At 37.7% G+C, this 23331-nt stretch overlaps 1 protein-coding gene across 2 annotated transcripts in view; it reads left to right on the top strand.

Moving 5' to 3' along the window:
- The first annotated feature begins 3819 nt into the window (after positions 1-3819).
- LOC311091174 (FRAS1-related extracellular matrix protein 2-like) overlaps positions 3820-23331 on the top strand; it is an 82796-nt gene continuing 63284 nt past the window's right edge. For both annotated transcript variants that reach the window (XR_014608014.1, XM_084126978.1), the window contains exons 1-2: positions 3820-8983; positions 11647-11736. Coding sequence is in view for 1 of the 2 variants with exons in the window: in XM_084126978.1 (XP_083983104.1) it covers positions 3967-8983; positions 11647-11736 (5107 nt within the window). In the remaining variant the exon portion in view is untranslated. The remainder of the gene's footprint in view (positions 8984-11646; positions 11737-23331) is intronic.

The raw sequence follows: 23331 nt of genomic DNA, 5'->3' as shown, positions 1-23331 counted from the left end.
TCAGCCGGAACCGGGACACTTCCTATAACACCTGTACTTGTTACATCATAAGAAGGATAGCATCTATGCTAATGTTAGTCTTTCTGTTTATTCTGAGGTTTACTGAAGTCAGCCAGATCCGGGCCGTATCCAGGTCAGATGGTGGAAACAGTGCCTGGACCCATCCATGACGCATCCCTGAGGTGCCAGCCTCATCAGCCCTGTGAAGGCCTCATTGACACGACAGCCATCAGCACTGATCATCAACTAACTTGTCTCCATACCGGCGTGACTCCGACTTCCAACCAGATTGAACTGGATAAATATTCTGAATGTTCTGATCCAGTCTGACTTCTGACCTGTAATGCTGCCTGAATCATAATAATACACTGTTTGTTCGTTGGCCAGAGGAGAACTGGCCCCAGACTGAGCCTGGTTTCTCCCAAGGATTTTTTCTCCATTCTGTCACCTAAAGGAATTTTGGTTCTTTGACACTGTTGCCTTGGCTTTTGGCTTGCTTAGTTGGGGACATTTAATATTCAACATTAGTATTGATCTGCCTTACTTAAGGTGGACGATGATGCAATTTTCTTCTAGAAACAAACTTTGTTGTATTATTTTCATGTTAGCTGCTTTGATACAAGCTGTATTGTAAAAAGCGCTATATAAATAAATTTGACTTGACTTGACTTGATAGAACAATGCAATGTTTGAATGAATATATCACTACAATTTTTTTTCATGTTTTTTTTTTTTTTGTGTTACAGTTTTTCTCGATTGCTTAAACACATTTCTTGAAACTATGCCTCGTATTCTCAAAACTATAAACACAAATCCATAACGTCTCACCCAATTCCCCAAACATCCTATTTTCAGGTCAAAATGAAGCTCTACACTCAAAACCATTCACTCTTGCTGAAAAACCAAACTTTGCCCTCAGACAGGACACACAAGCCCTCAAAATCACACACACTACAACATAGTCTAAGACACTGGTGCAATAAATTCAAAACAACATTTCCAAAACTGGTAATTTATGTTGCTTGTGGTTCCCCCCTCACAAACCTTTTCACATGATGAACACAAGACACAACCAGTGGATACATTGGCACATTTTTATTCATACACAGAAAACACACACACACAAAAATATTTTTTTTTTCCTGTTTTACTCTTTTTTTTTTTTTTTTTTACTCTTTTTTTTTTTTTACTCTCTCCTCTAATTTTTTAATATATTTACTTACAGTAAGATGTGTGTGACCAACATATGACAGTAAAAGAGCACACACAAACCATATTCTAATATGGAATTTGAATTGTATTGGAATGGTAAAGAGTGTTGGGACGTGACAGGAGGGTCTCCACTCAAGGATACAATATGATGGATACGTCTAAGAATGTTCCACATATGGTTGAAATACCATCATTTGCCTAGAAAGATAACATTCTGGGAGTCAAGACTATAAAGGAGAAAGGATGCCCTCCCTTCACTGTCACTGCAGCCACACTGTGTGACTGTTCGACATGCTGGTCTTTTCTTGCAAGAAAATAAACCTCATCAAAGACTATTGGAAATGTTTGTCTCTTATTCAGTAATAGAATTTTGTTTGCCACCACCACACCTCCCTGAAGGTTCTCAAGGCGACGGTAAAGTGACTCAAATTTGGCCTTACTCGTAGCCCAGCCTCCCTAGTCACACCATTGACAAAGACATGGGCAACTAGAGTGGCTTGAATTTCATCTGAGACTGCTTGTCTTCTTGTCCTTGCCCTTCCTCCTCATTCTTATCCCTCTTCCTTCATGTCTTTCTGGATCCATTGTTCCAAAACGCAATAAACTGATTTGGGCCCTTTTATATATCTATTGAAGGTTCTGATTGATGTGTGTTAAATTTTGACTCTTAGTGTTTCCACTTGGGTAATTGTGTGCTAACTGAGCTGAAGCTGTGCTGACTTGAGTGAACAATTTTGAATGCTAGTGCTTTCTAAATGACAACATGGTCTAAGCAATGAGAAATGAAGGGATTTGTGTGTAGAGTTTTGCAGTGACAGTTCAACAAATCTGACTCATGTGTCAAAACAGGGAATAGTGTTTATAGTTTAGTGAAATGGGTGTGCTTTTTGATAAATGGCGTTATGGTTTTGAAATTTTAGTTCAAAAGCCTGGTTATAGTGTTTAAGCAATCGAGAAAAACTGTAATGTTAAGGACCCCAAATGTAAGAGACCCCATTCTTAAAATATAAAAGCAGCTAAATATTTTAATAAATTCAGACCCATTTGTGCTGTGTAAGAAGCGGCAGGCATTCTATAGTTTTGTAAAGAGGATATTTTTGTAAAGACAACATGTCGTTTTCAAGGTTACAGAATGATTGCTTTTTATTTGGTCAAAATATATTTAAATAATATGTGGAAAATATTTATTTTGTATTAAATCAATAGGGTGTCTTTTTCTTTCCCATATTAGATAAATGTTAGAATAAAACTCACCTCAACTGAATATATTGCAAAGAACAGAAAAAAATGTTGCAATAAGTGTAGAAGCTCAAAAGATCTACTGCACAATGAAGTTCATGATTTTATTTTTCACCACCAGAGAGAGCTGACACAATGCACAGCAGATGTAATGCATGTTAGAGCATTATAGAAATGAAAAAATCTTTACATCATCTTACATCATTTGTTTTATGCTTTCTGACTATTTTTCACTTTATTTGTCATAGCTGTCAAAGCAAACTGCATTGCTTCAAAATGAAGAACACCAAGTTTTTATCCATCTATCCCTTTCAATTGTTCCAGAATTAAAATGTTATGGTCACATTTAACATTAGTTAATGTATTAACTAACATGAATTAACAGTGTGAAATATATTTCTTAACATTCATTAATCATTGTTAGTGTTAGTTAATAAAAAATAGTTGTTCATTGTTTTGTATGTTAGTTCACAGTACATTAACTTATGTTAACAAATACAACTTTTGATTTTAATAATGAATTAATAAATGTTGAAATGAACATGAACAACAACTAAGATTAGTAAATGCAGTATTGTTCATGATTAGGTAATGTTAACTAATGTAATATGAAACCTTATTGTAAAGTGTTACCAATGTTATTTGGTAATAAGAATGTTGCTTTGTTCTGATTATTTCATGGAACCAAAGAATAAATAATTTCAGAATTACGGAATACATCACCATTGATTGTCTGAACACTCTTATGATGATGGGAATTATAGGTTACCTGTTCAGTAGGCTACAAATGGTGATGACTGTGCCAAATCCCTGATCAAGAAGAAATTCTGTCAAGAAGGCTACTGTGGTAAAATGTGTTACTGTAGGCTATTGAAGTAGTCATGCATAAATAACATTTTAGATTACAATTATAGGCTATTACAATTAAAATAAAGAGGAAATTAAGAAGTGCTGGATTTCATGTCATTGTTATTTCATTTCAAAGCTTATAGCACAGGTTCAAAATTATACATTCTCAAAATAGGCTTACTATTAAACGTTGTTTAATTCTGACAGGTTTTCGTTTCGACAGGAGGTCGTGAAAAAGAAAAGTTTTTGCTCAAAATATACCCAGATGAAAAACTTAAACTTGGCTACAATAATAATAGATAGTAGTTAGTTTAAAGGAAGGAATGCTAATACGGCTTGCCATAATACGCCACACCAAGTCATTCTTTCTGAATGCCGATCTGTCCCCGCTTGCCTTTGTGTGACAGTGCGCGCGTCCAATCAGAGCTCTCCGAACGAATTCCATCTTAAAGTTCAGTCAATAGCGTGAGAGCAGGGCGTGGTTTCCCCGCACGGCTCCGCGAGGCATGAAGTTTATTCAGAGTGCGAGCTGCTCAGGGAGAATGATGCACCTTTGCGCGGATGCGAATGGGAGATTTTTCTGTTGTGCGCTTTAACTTTTCCCACTTTCTCATCTTGCCACGGATTGTGCCGAACGTGAATGAGTAATTCTGGCTCACATTACAAATGGCTTGGAGTATAACAGATCAGCGGAAACGTAGAGCGTGTCATGTGCACTTGTTTCTCTTTATATTGACTTTGATTCGCCATGCATCTACACAGGGAATTGAGAGTTTGGGATTAACCTACGGTTTAAGATCTGAACTTTCAGAGGATGCTATTCTTGTTGCCAATAATGGAATACGGGTTCCCTTCGGCAGATCTGTTTATATTGATCCAATCAATGATCTGGTTATCCAAGTTCAGCCTGGAGACAAGTGCACCATAACAGTTCTGGATAATGACCCACTGTCACAGAGACCGGGACAGCTGTCCCCGAAAAAGTTTCCTTGTGAATTTGGTCCCAATGATGTAAAGTACTCGCATTTCGGATCCAGGAGCCCCTCAAAAGACAGAGTAAGACTTCAGCTCAGATATGATACTCAGACTGATACAGTCATCATTCCCTTTATGATGGAAGTGGAGGTGATTTTCACTCAGCTTGAGATTCTCACCAAACACATGCCTGTAGTTGTAGAGAAACTGCTTGGAATGAGTAATCCTATTGATAAGAAAATCCTGGAGTTTACTTATGATAGAAATGCTCATTTGTGTAAAGTTACATCTCTGGCCAGTGGCAGCTCATTACCCAGGTATGGAAAGCTGGTTGATAATGGAAAATTAGGCAAACCAGTGAACTGTGATGAATTTGTCAGAATGGACATTCGCTATCAGCACACTTTTGCACATCGTTCTCCAAACCGAGATTATATTCCCATGTATTTAGAGTTACAAGACAAAGAAGTGAATGTACTGAAACAAGAGTTTTTCCAAATTGTCGTGCTTATAAAAGAGGGTGAGGAAAACACAGCTCCTAAACCGAGTTTTGTAGCAATGATGATGATGGAAGTCGACCAGTTCGTAATGACAGCTATAACCCACGACATGCTTGCCGCTGAGGATGTGGAATCTAATCCTGATGATTTAATCTTTAACATCACTTCTCCGCTGTCCTTTGAGGAGGGTTACATTGTAAGCACAGATGACAGGAATTTGCCCATCACGTCTTTTTATCAAGCAGACCTGAAAGATCTTAAAATAGCCTACAAGCCTCCCTCTGTTGATTCAAATGCAGAGAGAATTTTCCAAATTGAATTTGAAGTTGTAGACACTGAGGGGGCTATATCAGACCCTTTTGCATTCATGATAGTGGTTAAGCCCATGAACACTCTAGCACCGGTTGTGACCCGTAACACTGGACAACTGCTTTATGAGGGTCAGTCCAGGCCACTGTCCAGCTCACAAAACCTACAAATTAGCGATGAGGACAATTTAGACAACGTCCAAATCACAGTAATTAATGGGCTCCGCCACGGAGAGCTCACAGTTCTGGGGTCCAGGCGAAAATTTTTCACCCCAGCAGATCTTGATGTAGGTAGCGTCATCTACCAGCATGATGGCAGCGATACATACAGCGATAATATCATTTTCAGAATGACAGATGGCAAAAATGAAGTTGAGTTTCTATTTCCCATTACAGTGGTGCCAACTGATGATGAACCTCCCATAATCAATGCCAACACAGGTTTAGTTTTGTTTAAAAACCAAATGATGCCCATTTCTCCTTTAATGCTTAGTGCTGCAGATATAGACTCTGAAGATTCAACTATCAAATTCATCATTGTGCCTCCCTTCTCTAATATCGGAGAAGTGATACTTCGTCAATCAGATGCACCAGAGGATCCATCCACATGGAGGTTCAATGCTGAGGACGAGATGTATGAGAAAGTAGTGACCGAGTGGTTCCAGTATGACATCACAGAAGGAAAGCTGTTTTACAGGCATGTTGGACCACATAATACAAAAACCATCATGGATCAGTTTGTTTTCCGTGTGCAAGATGACAATGACCCACCGAACCAATCAGGTGAGAACTCTTTCATCATCAAAGTTCTCCCCATTGATGATATCCCCCCAGAGTTGTACCCCGGGACCACCCTGCAAGTGACCGTCCACGAGTACCAGCTCACCCATTTTCGAAAGAAATTCTTGCGCTACACAGACTTGGACTCGGAAGACAGGGACCTGAAATACACAATTACCCAGCCACCCACTGACACAGATGAGAACAGCCCTGGCATTCTGGGAAGCATCGTTCTAACTGAGAGTCCAAACTCAGAGGTCACCGAGTTCACTCAGGCACAGATAAACCATCATAAGATAGCCTACAAGCCTCCTGATCTAGAGCTCGGAATAACTCCACATGTGGTGCAGTTCCATTACAAAGTCGAGGACATGTCGGGAAACAGTGCCAATGGAATTTTTACTATATTTTTACAGCCTGTTGACAACAAGCCTCCCCAGATCACCAACAAAGGCTTTACCCTGCAAGAACGAGGGTTGCATGTCATCACTCGTGCTGAACTGGACACCACAGATGCAGACACGGACAGCTCACAGATTCTGTTTACAATCACCCAGCCTCCAAAACACGGTCAGGTTAAGTATACTTTCACTGATATGACTAAAGGGAATTCATTCAATTTGGAGGATATATCTAATGGCAGAATATCTTACATACATAACGGTGATGAGTCAACCAGTGATTTGTTCCAGCTTGATGTCAGCGATGGTGTCCACGTTGTCACAATCACAGTCAGGATCAATGTGAAGCCTATTGATGACGAAACACCAACCATCAGTCTTCCAGAGGGCACTATCGGTTCTTACATAGATGTTTTGGAGAACGGAGCAACTGAGATCACCACCAATGTCATTCAGGGTCGAGACGAGGACACTGATGACCTCAGGTTGACCTTTATCGTGGAGGAACCCCCAGTGTTTGGTGAAATATTAGTGAATGGTGTGCCGTCCAATAGGTTCACTCAAGCAGACATCATTAGTGGATTGGTAGTGTATACACATAGTACTGGAGAAATTGGCTTGACAACAAAACTCGACTTCTTTAATTTGACGCTCACTGATATGTCTGATGAATGGACAGTTGGGGGAAATAAAATCAAAGGGGTTCGTGTGCAGGTCACCATTCTGCCGTTGGATAGTCAGGCCCCTGAGGTCTTCGTGGGCCCCCGATTCATTGTCGTGGAGGGTGAGAAAAACGTTATCGAAATTTCACATATTAGTGCTAATGACATTGACACCCCTAATGATGACCTCCTTTGCACAATCATTGTGCAGCCCACCTCAGGATACGTAGAAAACATCTCCCCTGCACCAGGCTCTGAGAAATCCAGATCAGGGATTGCAATTAGTGCTTTCACCATCAAAGACATTCGGGAAAACCACATTTATTATGTGCAAAGTATTCATAAAGGCGTCGAGCCAGTTGAGGACAGGTTTACTTTCAGGTGTTCAGATGGGATAAATTTTTCAGAGAGACACTTTTTTCCAATCGTGATAATCCCATCCAATGACGAAAAGCCAGAGATCCATATGAGAGAGTTTGTTGTGATGGAAGGCATGAACATTGTGATTGACACTCCAATATTAAATGGCGCTGATGCTGATGTTCCAGCGGGTGAGCTCACGTTTATTATTTCAAAACCTCCGAAACATGGATATATCCTCAATCAGTTAACCTCAGGCACTATTCCTGTCACAAATTTCACTCTTGATCAGATACGAGAGGCTTCAAGTATTGTCTACGAGCATGATGATTCAGAAAACACAGAGGATAGTTTTGAAGTTCTTCTTACTGATGGAAAATTCACAGTGGAGAAAACCGTCATGATTATGGTCATTTTGGTTGACGATGAAACGCCAAGGATGGCGATTAATGATGGCCTTGAAATAGAGATAGGAGAGGTGAAAATAATCAACACTAAAGTTTTAAAAGCAACTGATTTGGATACAGAAGACAGCATTCTGACCTACATCATCCGTTATGGTCCAAATCAAGGGTTTTTACAAAAGCGAACACCATTTGGAACACTTGAAAACATAACTGTTGGAATGAATTTCACACAAAACGATGTTGACCAAGATATGATCATGTACATTCACAACGGACAAGAGGGAGTTCGTGACCTCATCAAATTTGATGTTACTGATGGCATTAACCCCTTGATTGACAGGTACTTCTATGTAACTGTGGGTGGAATAGACATGGTGTTCCCTGATGTGATCAGCAAAGGTGTTTCTCTGAAAGAAGGAGGAAGGGTGACTCTAACCACAGACCTGCTTAGCACCAGTGATCATAACAGCCCTGATGAGCATTTGGTGTTCACCATCACTCGTGCCCCTATACGAGGACACTTAGAGTGCACTGATGTACCAGGGATGCCCATTAGTTCGTTCAGTCAGCTTCAACTAGCTGGGAATAAAATATACTACATCCACACTGCTGATGACGAGGTGAAGATGGACAGCTTCGAGTTTGAGGTGACTGATGGTTACAACCCTGTGTTCCGCACCTTTCGTGTGTCCATTACGGATGTTGACAACAAAAAGCCTGTGGTCACCATTCACGGACTGGTTGTTAATGAAGGCGAAAATAAGTTAATCACTCCTTTTGAGCTGACGGTGGAGGACCGTGATACAGCCGACCAGCTTTTAAAGTTCACAATCACCCAGGTGCCTGTTCATGGCAAGTTGCTGTTTAACAACACCCGACCTGTCACTTTCTTCACCAAGCAGGACCTAAATGAAAACATGATCCGCTACAAGCACGATGGAACCGAGTCTTCGTCTGACAGCTTCTCATTTACGGTCACCGACGGAACTCACACAGACTTTTATGTGTTCCCTGACACTGTTTATGCAACTCGCAAACCCCAGATGATGAAAATCACTATTTTTTCGGTGGACAATGGAGTTCCGCAGGTTGTGACTAATAAGGGTGGTACAACAATAAGAATTCTCCCTACTGGTCACCTTGGGTTCCTAATCACTAGTAAAACATTAAAGGCAGAGGATAGAGACAGCCCTCAAGGAGCAGTGACTTTTAAAATTACTGTGGGTGCTGAACATGGCTATCTCATTAACTTGGGAAAAGGCAATGCAACTGTCACCACATTTACCCAAGGTAAGTTTTGTGATGTTAATTTAATGCAATAGGTTATATTAATTTAAAACATTTAAATGGTTTAATATTAATGGTAGATTAATGTTTAATGTATATGAATAGTTTAATGTATAAGAATAGTATGTGAGAGAATACTGGATTAACATAAATGTGAGAATACTATATTAAAGGGAAAATGCTGTGATCATTTATTTACCCTCATGCTGTCCCAGACCCAAAAGATGTTCTTTCTTCCATGCAACACAAAAGGTGAAGTTTTTGAAGAATATCTTGGCTGCTCATTTCCATATAATAAAAGTGAATCGGAAATGAGTCTGTCAACCCCTTCTTGAATATATATATATATATATATATAGCCTATATATATATATATATATATATATATATATATATATATATATATATATATATATATATATATATAAATATAGCCTATATATATATATATATATATATAAATATAGCCTATATATATATATATATATATATATATATATATATGTAGCCTATATATATATAGCCTATATATATATCCCGGCTTGACTAGAAGAAAAATGCCCACAACCCCTCTAAAACCAACAGACCAGCAACCCTGGAAGACTGGCAAATCAGCTCAGGTTGTTTTTTTGGGGGGAGTTACAAAATTACAAAAAGGCACAAAAAAATTTTCATAAAAATAGTAGGAGCAGACTTAAATTGAATCAGTTTGTCCCCCAAAAATAAAACCTCAAGTCTATATGGATGAAAAAAAAAAAATGGTGCATCAGCACTGCTTTGGATTGTCTCATTACCAAACAACATTGACGTCAATGGTTTGAGTTTGATTTGAGAGCTACTTCAGATTGCAGAGGATTTTTAGTAAAAAAGTCTGCTCATCACTATGAAAACACAGTATAGTTTCACAGTATAGATCCCTTTTATGCCGTTTTTTCAATTTTGGAGTTTGACAGCCTCAAGTTTCTTCCATTTTTATTATTTAGAGAAGAGCAGCCTGAATAGGAGGGTTAATAAATTATGACAATTTTTCTTTTTGGGTGAACTGTTATACTGTATACTGTCTCACCATTTTCTGAACCGTGTTATGAGGGATGATTGTCCTGAAAAGCCTATCTGGAAAAGTGCCCACATTGAAGAATGAATCAGAAGAATGGCATCAGTATCTATTGTAAGATGTGTTTGGCATCAATTAAGACCAATAATTTACAAGTCTTTTTTCACCAATAGATAGTACAAAGCAAACAGTTATACAACCGTGTTACACAAGTCAAAGAGTTACAATAAAGGGCTTTCTGAGCTTTCAGGCGTATCAGGAAAGCCTTAGTATAGTTGTACAAAGTTGTAAATGTCAAAACTAGCAGGGGACATGCTCAACTTGCCACTGTGCTTCCCCTATCTAAATAAGCTCCTTTTTGAGGATTCTCTTTGAATATTTCAAGGGAATTTAGCACAGTTGGGGGTGGGGGGTGTTGGTGTGGGCTACTGACAGTAAATAAAGTTGCTGCTCCCTTGCAGGCATTTGAAAATGATGGGTTTACATTTTTATGAGCTGACCGCTTTGAAGAGAAATGTTTTGACATCAAATATTGAAGATAGGATAGTGCTGTTGATGTAACACCCTCTCAGAGAAAACAAGTACATTAAATGCACTCTAAAGTTTGAGCAAAAGAGAGGGTGATGGAGAAATTAATAGATGGGTGCCAGCTGGAGACCTACTGCTCTGTGGCTCCTTTCACTCACAAGGGAATTGCTGTACCATGGCTTTTGTGCCATATATATTTTTTCACTCTAAATTAAAAACTGCCCAGCTGACGAATCTCAGACATAATGCAGTCTGGTGCCTGCAACCCTCTGTGCAGGAGCAGATGGACAATATGCCCTTATCTGAAAGTGTTTTTCAGCCTGGTTCATATAGACCCTGTCCTAAATGGAACCCTGCACCCTCATGGTCCTTTTCACCTTTTCAAAGTCTATACTTTGACACATGGGTTGTTGGCTGTTAGGTAATAGTTCCTGTGGAGTTCACATCATGTGGGCCATTTGGGATGGCTACACTTGTAGGAAAAATGTCCAAAGATTTTACATTTAGGAGTTTTTCTTTGTGCCTTTTCTACCCCCTAAAGTGTGTGCAGTGCATTAGTACCTATAAAGAGTACATATTATTACATTAGGACAGGAGTAAATGGCAACATATATGGCAATTGTTTAGTTTTTAATATCACACATTACTAATATCAGTCCAAATTAGTCTTAAAATATACATATATATATAGCTGCCTTTATATTTTTGTGATTTCCTATATATTTGGGGGTCCTTGACATTAAAAAGTTTGAAAACTCCTGCCTCCACTAATATGTATTTTTTAGGTATAGAAAATATACTTAATGTACAGCTGAAGATATCATTTATATATATAAAAAAAACATTTTTCCAATATAATATAATTTCTATATACTGTATCATTCTGTATATAGAAATGTTTGCATCTGAGTATGTGATCATTATAAAAATATATTACTGGAATAGATTCTGAAAAATGAAATGCATAATACAATGGATCTTGATCTATTTAGTATCTATATAAAGCAATAAAGTGCATCACAACTTAGTTTATTAATATAGTTTAAAAAAAGTTACTTATCTGTTTGAATGTTTTCTCCTTCAGCTGACATTGATGACATGCATATTTGCTACGTGCTTCGAGACGGAGACAATGCCACAAGCGACGCATTCCACTTTTCCATTGAAGACAATGGTAAGCCATTTCAACTTTTATTTTCTATTTTTGCCTCAGGATGTTTTAAATAGGACTAGTTGGATTACAGAAGTGTGCATTCCTATCTGCATCATCCTTCATTTCTTTGTGTGCTCACGAAGTGCTTGCGATGGTGTGACTGCAATAGCAATAACTAGAATCTGTACGATTTAGTTCTGTCTGGAATGTCTTTTGATTGACACATTGGCATATTGGGCTGGAAAACTTTGGTTGGGTTTTAATCATTTTATTGAAAAAAAAAAATATTTTAGTCTCAGACTCTCACTCATGGATTGAATGAAACTGTCCAATTATAAGCCCACCAAGTGCACTTAGTACCCAGTGAGGTAGAAGTCCCAGAATGCAATTAAGGACTTATTGCTTGACTGCCAAATAAAATTAGAGCTCATATGTTAGAAACAAGTGTTCCACTTTGAAGATCACTTGTGTGATGAAAGCTTTCGTCTAAATTTAGCCACCATAATATCATTTGAGGAGGATGACTGTCTGTCTTAATGACTGCCATTGTCGGGCTAATTAGGTAATGCTGACTAAGTTGTATGATAGAAGGTTTTGTTTGAAGCTCTGATACATTTTTACAAAGCTAATCCATGCCTTCATTATTTGATTTTCTTGTAAATGTATGGTCCTACCTGTCTTCCCTAATTCGTTTTTGTACACACAGCCCACTTGAAAACATTAAAGTCTTCCACTTTTACATATGCAAATGCTGATTGCTTGTTTTAGTGGGCTTTTGAGGACACTTTACGTTTCAAGACCCTCCTGACAGCCTGTTCATTGTTCTCCTTCGCCATGGCTATAGAGAAACATGCTGTATTGTGATGGTGCAATTTCTCTTTTTCCCCAGAAACGCTCTCACTGGAATCATCTGGTGAAAACCAGCGTCATTTTGCATGGTTCTGTATGGGGAATATAGATATATGAATATTTAAAGAGGTTGGGAGAAGACTAAATCAGAGCGTTTCGCTTGGTTTACTTCGGATCTGCAGAATGAGTTTGAACTCTTCCTGAGTAGGTTAATTTGTTAATCATTTGCTTTGTATCATAAAAGCAAAAAGCATAAAAGATGAAGACTGACTTATTTTTTTATGAATTTGACGTTCTCTGCTGTTGTTCTGTGTGCATGCTAATTAGATTACTCATTTGCTGAGTCAATTGACTGGCACAATTAACTGGCACAAAGAGCCTTTGTCTATCAGAAGTTGGCATGAGGTGTGTGTGTCTTCTGAAGTTTGGCAATTGTACAATGGGATTCTGCTGAATGTTGTCATACACTCCTTTCAGAAAGGGCTCAAGAATCCCTCATTTTGTCTTATGGCTGTTTGTTTTCTAAATGAAGATTTCTCCTTTCATTTTAAGGCTTGTCAAAAGATTGAGGAATTTTGTGCTTCTTCAGTTATAAGCGCTGAGTTTACTATATAAGTTTACTATATAAACTCTGAAACATTATCTCACCTCGACAGTGTATATTCACAAATTGCTGGAGAATTTTGTAATTTTCTGAAACATCATGATCATTTCCACTGCATCACAGCTATGTTTAATTATGTATTTTAAGTTCCATTCTGTAGTGGAAATTATGTTGATGGAAATTACTCCATTGTCTCCCTAAGGTTAAAGGTAGGGTAGGCAATTTCGAAGAGGCTAGCAATAGCAAGCTATACCTTTGAAAGCATAAGATAACACCCTTCCATCAGAGCGCTCTCTCCAAAGCCATGCCTCCTCCAAAACACATGAACGCTCACAGCCAGAGCAGAGTCTGCAAAGCATCACGAGACATGGCGTTAAATTACCTCAAGTCTTAAAGCACATAACATTACAATAATAGTGGCTGCTTTTGTTTGTGGCGCTCGGTGACTGTCTGTCTACAACTCTGCATGGCCTTACGGGCCACGCTGATAACGTGTGATGTCTGCGCGAGCAGGTGTGCAGAGGAATGGAAATACATTCGCTGACAGGACATCATATCATTGCATTCGGACTGAATGCAATAATTGGACGAACATTTTAAAATATACCATTCAAAAGTTTGGGATTAGTATGATTTTTATGAAATTCTCTTATGCTCATAAAGATTGCATCTCTTTTAAAATACAGTAAAAACAGCAATATTTTGAAAATATTGTTGCAATTTAAAATGATTGTTTTCTGTTTTAACATATTTTAAAAGTAATGTATTCCTGTGATGGCAAAGCTGAATTTTCAGCATCATTACTCCAGTCTTCAGTGTTACTCCAGTCTTCATAATCCTTCAGCATTTACTCTAATATGCTGATTTGCTGCTCAAGAAACATGTATTATTATTTTTATTAATGTTAAAAACGGTTGTGCTGCTTATTTTTTGTGTTAAAACTAATAAATTTATTTCTGGATTCTTTGATAAATAGAAAGTTTAAAGGAGCAGCATTTATTTGAAATGGAATTTGATTTTTTTTTTTTTTTTACATAAATGTATTAAACATTTATTAAAGTCACTTTTGATCAATTTATTCCATATGTGCAGTGTGCACCTATGGTATACGTACACCTCCTTAAATGGACAGAATTTGTCCTCACCTTCATGAAACGTCTGTGAAATGGACTTGATACGATCTAGAGGCTCCCCTAAACCCTTGTGCAGTTCAAGTATGCATTAACATTTGCTTATTGGTGAGTTACTCATGTTCCTCCCCATGAAAGAGAGTGCTTTACATGTTTAAAATTGTACCCACCAGGTGAACCGATAAGCATAAAGACATGTTGAGGGCTTCAAATCTCCAAACCAGCACAGGGCTTTGCTTCAGTGTGGTCACCTTTTCTCGCCTATAGTGGAAATTGCTACCTTAATCATATTTGACTTTTTTCATTAACCATTCATTAGTTTTAGTCATTAGATGCATCCCAATTCCCTACTTATTTGACTTATTTTGAGGCTCTCTTCATACTGTGTAGCAGTGAAAGTACACATATTCAGATGCAGGGTCAGTTTTGAGGATTTAATTTGTGAATTGTGTGCTTATGAAACTCTAATACTGGATCATTGATAGCAAGTCCGCCAGGCTGCTGATGTTATTTGTACGCATCAGAGCCACTGTGGCAGTCAAACTAAATTCCCCAGGTACCCCTGTGGCTGTTTCACAGGCAGTGTATCAGGCAACCACACTGGATTGTGAGTGCTCATATACAGCTGTATCCTGTCATGTTCCAGCAGCCAAAATCACTCTGCAGGTTGTGTTTGTATAGTAAGAGGGGGAAAAATGGAGATGAATCTAAAAGACTGTTTATTCTTTATATTAATGCAATAGAAGGTGAGTGAGCTGCAGTACAGCTCATACAGGTTGTAAAACAGGGCATTTTTGTTGCTTGTAGAGATTGTGTTGGGTTTATATAGGGTTTATTTAGGCTAAGCTGAATAAAGTTGAGAAAATGCTACTAGATGTGTGGTCAGATTAAGCAGTTTGTTTTATGAGGCATTGCTGTGTTTAAAAGTGTATCTGTCTTCTCAGATAAAAATATTTTAATCATAGGCTTGAGCTGTTGGGAAATTTAGGCAGTCGTAGTGGAAAAAAAACATCAGTATTCTCAGTCAATTCGTCCGAGGGCTTGCTTTCAGAATCATAATCAGATTTCATGTCTATAAGCCAAATAAGTTGCACATATGGGAATTTGGCTCAAAAGAACATGGTAAAACATGCCATATCAAGTACTCATAACATGCCATTACATATAGATGTATATACAATACATATGGGCTGTATAAGTGAATAAATCCAGTAAATGCAATGCATTATGTCTTTCTTATTGAATACCTTATATTTACATGCGTATGCCCACTGTTATAGTATCAGCTTTTGCTTTAAGAATAATTTTATTTTAATTGTTGTTAAAATGTTTTTGTTGCCAATAACCTTTGCCCTTCTCCTATTCTAATGGAGGCCAAATTACATCTATTACAAGTAATTAATTAACATCATTTTATGAGAGGAGTTGAAATTGCCCTTCAAAATGATGCTGTTATTTGCCGGCGGATTCTTCAGTTTAGTTGTCCCTTTGGCTCATGTTCCCAATGATTAATATAATTGGTCTCCCAAAGGATGATTAAGTTTGCAAATGTTGACACAAATATCAACAGGTGGTTACTAAAGGATCCAAAGATGGTTTTTGGATGATTCCAAATCCAGAAAATGCCAGAAATTGTATGCTAGAAGATGAAGATGCTAGTAGATATTATGCTTTAGATGCTAAAAAAAAAAAAAACGATTATTATAAAATACAGCAAAATATGATTTTATAGATGTTTTTGTGTAATTCCGTCCTTACCACCAGTGGTGCATGGCGTTGGAAATGTATAATATAAAAATACACATTTTATTTTATTTGATTTAGATTTGTTTAGATTTTTTATTTATTTTTTATTTAAGTTTAAATATGAGACTAACGCCCGTTTCACACATAGCCTACTCCGTATGCGGTGCGTGTTGCAGTGTGTATGCGGTGCAGGAGCAGCACGCGCTATAGTGCTTTCACATATGCTGCATTTGCAGTGCATAACTGATCCGCGGCTGTACCACAAACACACACACTATTTTTATTTCAAATCCAGAAGTTATGCAGCAACTTTTATTAAAAAAAAGGTTTTGTCAGCATTGCGATTCTCTTTGTACACATATACACTCTTTAATGGACGTATGCACGTTTAAACACAATTTAAACAATGTAGGCCTATTATTCCATGCATTACTTCTACTTGTATTAAGTTGCTCAAGCAAGTGGCCGTAATACAAAGTTCATGTTCTTGCCATGTGGGAAGTGAATGTTCCTCCTGAACCAAAACAAAAGCTTATGCTGCGTTCATGCCATGTCGTAACCGTAATTACGAGATGGCAACCCATGACGTTATATCCGAAGCTGTTTACGTCCTCAAACTCAGATGCCTTTCTATGTCAACAACAATATCAACGCGGACATGAATCTGCAGCAGTCAGGTGGTACAAGTAAGAGCTCTGTAAGTTGTTTACGTTCATTATTATTGTAATGTTATGTGCTTTGAGACATGAGGTAATTTTACGCCGTCTCTTGTGTCTATTTGCAGACTCTGCTGTTCATGTCTTTTAGAGAAGGCATGGCTTTCGAGATGCTCTGAAGGGGTGGGATCTTACTCTTTCAAAGCTAGCTTGCTACTGCTAGCCTCTCCGAAATTGCCAACCCTGCCTTTAACTACAGAAATACTATCTCACAGCCCTCAATGTGGAAAAAAATAGAAAGGTGATTCTGATTTAATCAATTACTTCACTTAAAAAGAGAAGCACTGTTCTGCCTTGTTCAATTCCCTCTGTGTGTATACAGTTTTAGACTGAACACTGCTCAACAAGGAATATATGAACATTACTTGTCATGCTGCCAAATGCAGGCTGAAATAGCAGTTACCTGAAGGCACCTCATGAAAATTCTCAGCAATGTTTTTATTTTTATTTTTAAGTCACACACTTCAGAAACACAATCTAGCGGTTCATTTAATCTTCTTGAGGTAGACTACAAAAGCCTGGTTTCCTCCTTTTTGAGAAATAATACTCTCTTTATCAGGTACGACATTCTTTACCACGTTTTTTTTTTTTTGCATTAGTTTGAATAAAGGCAACTGCTAAGCTTGAAAAATGGTAGAGAAATGGAAGAATAAATAGGAGACGAAAGTGGTAATAATTGTTATTTGTGAGACCTGTCAGGTTGCTGAATGGAATAGGAGACGAAAGTAGTAATAATTGTTATTTGTGAGACCTGTCAGGTTGCTGAATGGAGATTAACAGAGAGTGGAAACTTGTGCTTTCTTTGGCTGAACCCAGCAAACTCTCTCACCTTTCAACCTATAAAGATTCCCCTCGGCAGTGGTCAAGACTGTGTGGATGAAGATACATCGTCTGGTTTTTGTTTATTAGATGACATGGAGGCCTAAGGGCCAGTTTTTGGCATGTTTGTTCACTTAATTGTTCTGTGTAGCCACTTTTACCCCTCCCTTTCATTTTCTCCTCTGCTTCTTCTCCTCCTCCCCTGGAAATTGAGCTTACCTGAGCACACACAAGTTCTAGCACTGCCTGTGGGTTTGTTTGTGGAGCTTTAGAGAAGCTGTCTGCCTCCAACCTCTAATCCACTCAGTCAGTCAGTGGAGGAGACGTCCCCACTGACAGATTCCCGCCTGCACCTTGCTCTTTGTTTTCAGTTCCTGCCTTTTCTTTCTTTCTCTCTCCCTCTCTCTCTTACCTTGCCGTCTTGTTGTCTCTCTCTCACTTAACCGTCTTGCTTGCACCTCCTGTGTCCAGGGAGTCCAGGGAGTCCAGGGAGGCTTGTTTTCTCTGTTTGTGTAATATGCCCGTAAATTATGAATTAAGACTGCAACTTTGTTGTTTATTTGATTATAAGAACTGTGGTGCATTGATTTGATTTTTTGCCTGTTCTTAATGAAGTTGTATCTATCCGCTCACTAAATTCATGCTATTTTAAATGTGAGCAGCCAGTGAAGATGTTTTAACCATTCTTTTTCAAGACAAAGAAGTAAAGGTTACAATCCAACAATGCAAAAAGTTTGCATGGGTGCTTCCTCAATTATTTCATTACTTTACTTTAAACTTTTACAGCAGGAAAGGGGAACATCTGGCTACATAAGGCCTTTTGAGAATCCAATTTTGTAAGTATAAATATAGCATTGTTTCTGTTTACTGTCATAAAAGAAATAAGAACATACTTAAAGCCCATGATGACCAATTAAACAGAAACTAACAGGACAAGGGAAACCAGGAAAAACTGAAAGAAATAATCTTCTCCGAACACAAGAACCAAAATCATGACTATAATAATATAATATAATATAATATAATATAATATAATATAATATAATATAATATAATATAATATAATATAATATAATATAATATAATATAATATAATATAATTAATTGGATGCAGAAAGCATATGCAAATAATCTACTACACTAGTGAATTCCTCCCACTTTATTATTTCATTGTAAAGGAATTGTTTAGGTTACGTTGACTTCCAAAACCTGCTCAAGTGTTGGTCGCTCAACATGAAACTTTTGTGTTCATTCATAACCATTGACATTGAGGGGGTCTCTTTCCAGCTCATCTCTGAAGCACCACCTCACTCCAATCTCAGGTTAGCAAAAGGATTATGTTTCACCACATGCCATGAAGTGCTACGAAGACAACAAGCTCATACATGCATCGGTCAGGTCAGAGAGTCTCTTACAGGCTTTATCCTTCATCTTCACAACGGATGTGCATAGATCAGCATATTTTTTTTCCACTCTCTCATCTGTTCACATTCCATTATTAATGAAAATACCACCTTTGGCTTTGCAGAATGGTGCTTTAGGTACAGATCTTCCAGCGATTAGAGCAAAGTCGTTCATAATTACAGGATAAGCACAATCATAAATTGCTGCAGCCTATTTTGGGCCGTAGACAAAAACATGTGCTATTCAGCACATTCGTTTACGGCTGGCCGTGTAAGTAGTGATTTTGACATTATAGACACAGATTCACATAAACCATCTGGTTGTAGATTATAGACCATATACAGGTAACATCTGCTGCCCACAAGGGTGTCATTATTATTTTCCTGGATTGGCACATCAGTGTTTCACAGGAAAATGTCAAGTGGTTTGATTTTAATATCCCTTTCATTTTCATGTCCACTGTTTGGAAATATAGGCTTATAGTTAGAAAGTAAAATAGTTACAGTAAAGAAGTAACAAGCACTACACTTTGATGTAACAAGCGCTCCCTCATCCTCCTCTGCAGACTTCTTCTGCACAGCAGCAACTTCAGTACTCTTGAGTGGGAGTTATGTTTCAGTGGAGCTTGCTTACAAATACATGAGGTTAGCAGGTCATGAAAGCATTGGTTGAACTCCACTGTCATACTTATTTGTTCTTTTGCCTCTCCGTGAATTTAATACTTTAACACTGGGGGATATAGCGCATCTCAAGTAGGAACCTACATAGTAGGAAGTAGTGTAACAGTCAATGTAATGTTGATTGTGAGTTAGTGCTGGGCTGTATGACCAAAAATCCATATCACGGTATTTTTCAAAATTATAACGGTTTCACGGTATATGTCGGTATTTTATTTAATTTTTTTCAAAGAATGACTGGGTGTTAACCACATTTTCTACTGACTGAGAGAGGAAATACTGCAGTAGATTGACTTAGAATGCCCTATTTTACTGTCTTGAGTGAATATTGTAGAAAAAATCCACACTAGTATTAATACAGGTTTACAAGGCTGTTTACAAAGAGGTGCCAGTAGGAGGTGCTTTAGGAGCGGCCGAAATAGCGGTTTCCCCGGTAATGGCTGTAAACAAAGCAGCGCAGCGCAGCGCTCATAAACGCTGCTTTATCAGGAAAGATAAAGAGAGATTCAATTCAAATAACATCGAAACTTTTCTAAAGACTGTCAGTTCACTTCAGATACATTCATATAAAAACACCCGCTCCGTGTTTTGACTTTGAAACGTGCAGTGCTCATGTTTATTCAGCGGTATCAATGCCAACCACAAATAGATTTTCCAAAAGGATGTGTTGATATTGTAAACCAATGTATGGGAAGCACTGTAATATAATTTGACAGCTCTCAATTATAGTTTAACCTATCCATCTTCACCGTCACCCTTAGTAACACATACTTATTTGTGTGTATCTTGACATTGTTAAGCACTTTGGTCAACTGTGGTTGTATTTAAATGTGCTATACAAATAAATTTGAACTTGAACTTGAATTTGAACATACAGCTGTGCCCTCACCACAGTGCAAAAGGAAAGGGACCCTCTCAAACAGTGTCGCGCCGTATCGCGTTCCGAACGATGTTAAAGCGACATACATATTGTCGCTTTATTGCGGTATTGCAGTATATTAAAAATTCATATCATAATAAAAATAAACACCGGTATTCGGTATGAACTGGTATACAGCCCAGCACTATTGTGAGTTAGAGGTTTTGCTGCTGACAGCCATGGTAATGTTAATGAAACAATATATTGGAACCATATCAGGCATTTGCAGTAATTAGAGGGTTTTTATTTTTTCAAATTAGCAGTAATTACTGATATTGGATATACAAAGTTATGTCATGAAACTCTAGATAGTGCAGCTGACAGGTCATTATCTCAATCTTCTTGCAATCACATAATTCTCTATAGGGAACAGCTGATTGGTTCCTGCTGTATCGCTGCGTAACCTTCAAAATACTGGTCAGCATTTTCTGTACCAGTTGTAGGGTGTTTTCAGACATCCTCCACCTCCCCCAGCTCCACCTGTATAGATCTGCTACAGGTAATTCATGTATGCTATATTGTGCAGCAGCAGCAGCATGTCTGTCTTGCTCACAGCAGCGTGTCGTGTATGTATTGGCAGTAGCAAAATTTCTGTCCGGGTTCACGTGCCCGACACACATTCTCCCCATTCTGTCCAGGCTTGCCCCGCCGGATTATTTGAATGTCGTCATTCCCTCCCTCAGGATGTTGCTCTTGCAGTGAGGATTTGAAGACGAGTTTTTACCAGGCTACACATTCCATTCCAAAAGTTTACAGAAAACCAGCTATTAAACTGGGTCAGTTTTTCCATGCCAGTGCACCTCAAGACCTGTTCTGCCACGGGAATTGAAGTATGGAGTAGGGCAGTGTTTAAAAAAAAAAAAAAAAAATCAATATCTTCTTATCATTTATGCACTCTAAAATGTGGTAATCTCTAACCTGAAATTGTTACCTTAAAGTGCAATTTCTACTTGATTCAGCCCATAAAACTCTAATTATTACATATTTTTATTGCATATTTTTTATACAGATATTATTACAATTTAAAAATAACTGTTTTCTATTTTAATATTTATTGAAATGCAATTAATTCCTGTGCAAAATTCGCACTGAATTTTCAGCATCAGTACTCCAGTCTTCAGTGTCACATGATCTTTCAGAAATCATTCTAATGATCAACTGATTGTCACGGATGAGGTGGTTGAGATCAAGCGCACAACAAATGAGATTCAACTGGAGACTTTAATTAAAAAATAAGATCAGGAAGCATAACCACACATCAACTATAACTAAAGTAAATTATATAAGACAAGGAACAGGGAGAACCAGAGGGCTTAAATACACAGAGAACAGATCAGGGAAACGAGACACAGCTGGGGCAAATTAACTCAATGACAGTGACCATGGAAACTAACAAGATACAGCTGACAATGAACAGAGGAAGAGCATGCAGGTGAGGGCCAGGGAGGATGATGGGAAATGTAGCGATCGTGACACTGATTTGGTGTTTAAGAAACATTTGTTATTATTATCAGTGTAAATCAGTTCAAATTTTTTTGTGGAAACCATAATACATTCTAACTTTTTAAAACGTATTAAAGAATATTAAAATAATATACAAGATTAATTTAATATCATCAAAATTATCATCAAATTAATATCTGCCAAATTGCAACTATATATATATATATATATATATATATATATATATATATATATACAGTCAGAATTACTGGCAAATATGATCAAAGATGGCTGTAAAAATAAATCTGCATTGTTTATCCTTTTGATCTTCCATTCAAAAAATTTGTGAAAATCTAACCTTTCATTAAAGTAAAAGAATTGTTACACATTATGAAATGTGTTTTTCTCCTAAACACATTAGCCACAATTATTGGCACCCCTAGAATGTTTTAGGAGTAAAATATCTCTGAAGTATATTCCCATTAATACTTACTTCTTCTTTTTTAGCACGACATGAAATTGTCCAGCTATGACTGCTTCTTTCACTGGAGTATAAATATGAAGAAACACAATGGCCAAATTCCCTTAATCATTTATCACAATGAGTAAAACCAAAGAATATAGTTCTGATGTGCAGCAAAAGATTGTTGAGCCTCACAAAATAGAAAGTAGCTAATGCACTGAAAATACCCATTTCCACCATCAGGGCAATAATTAAGAAGTTCCAATCAACTAAAGATGTTACAAATCTGCCTGGAAGAGGAAATGTGTCTCTATCGTCCTAATGCACGGTGAGGAGGAGAGTTTGAGTGGCCAAAGACCCTAGCTTTCTCACCTGAGCGTTTGTTTCGGAACCTGGTGCGTTTTCTCCCCGTTTTTCTCGCCTAAAATGTTGTGTAATTGAGCTTCTCCGTTTGAGAATGCTGTCTTGATGAAGCCTTGATTCCTGCTCTAGTTGCATTATAACATCCGTATAGTGTTTGCATATGTCTTGACACTGTTAACCCCTAGACAGCGCTGAGAGATCCAGAGAGAGCGTGTTTTAATTTGCTTTAGTATTAATACGAATGTACTATATAATTTAACAGTGGGAATGACGGCTACATTTGTATAGGGTTTGCGTGTTTCTCACAGTTACAAATAAAGCCACAATAAGCTCATGGAGCTAACTTCTCAATCATTTTGATGGATGACGCAGAGGAAACTCTTGACTTGCATAAACCCATTTTGGGATGCTTTGAAAGGTTGCCTTGTGAAAGTGAACTGAACCAAGAAGAAAAGACATTGTAACAAATTAATTCCCTGTTTC

The sequence above is a fragment of the Abramis brama genome (assembly GCF_963993115.1).
Source record: "Abramis brama genome assembly, chromosome: 10".
Classification (NCBI taxonomy): Eukaryota; Metazoa; Chordata; class Actinopteri; order Cypriniformes; family Leuciscidae; genus Abramis; species Abramis brama.
This window is presented reverse-complemented; position numbering and strand designations above follow the sequence as displayed.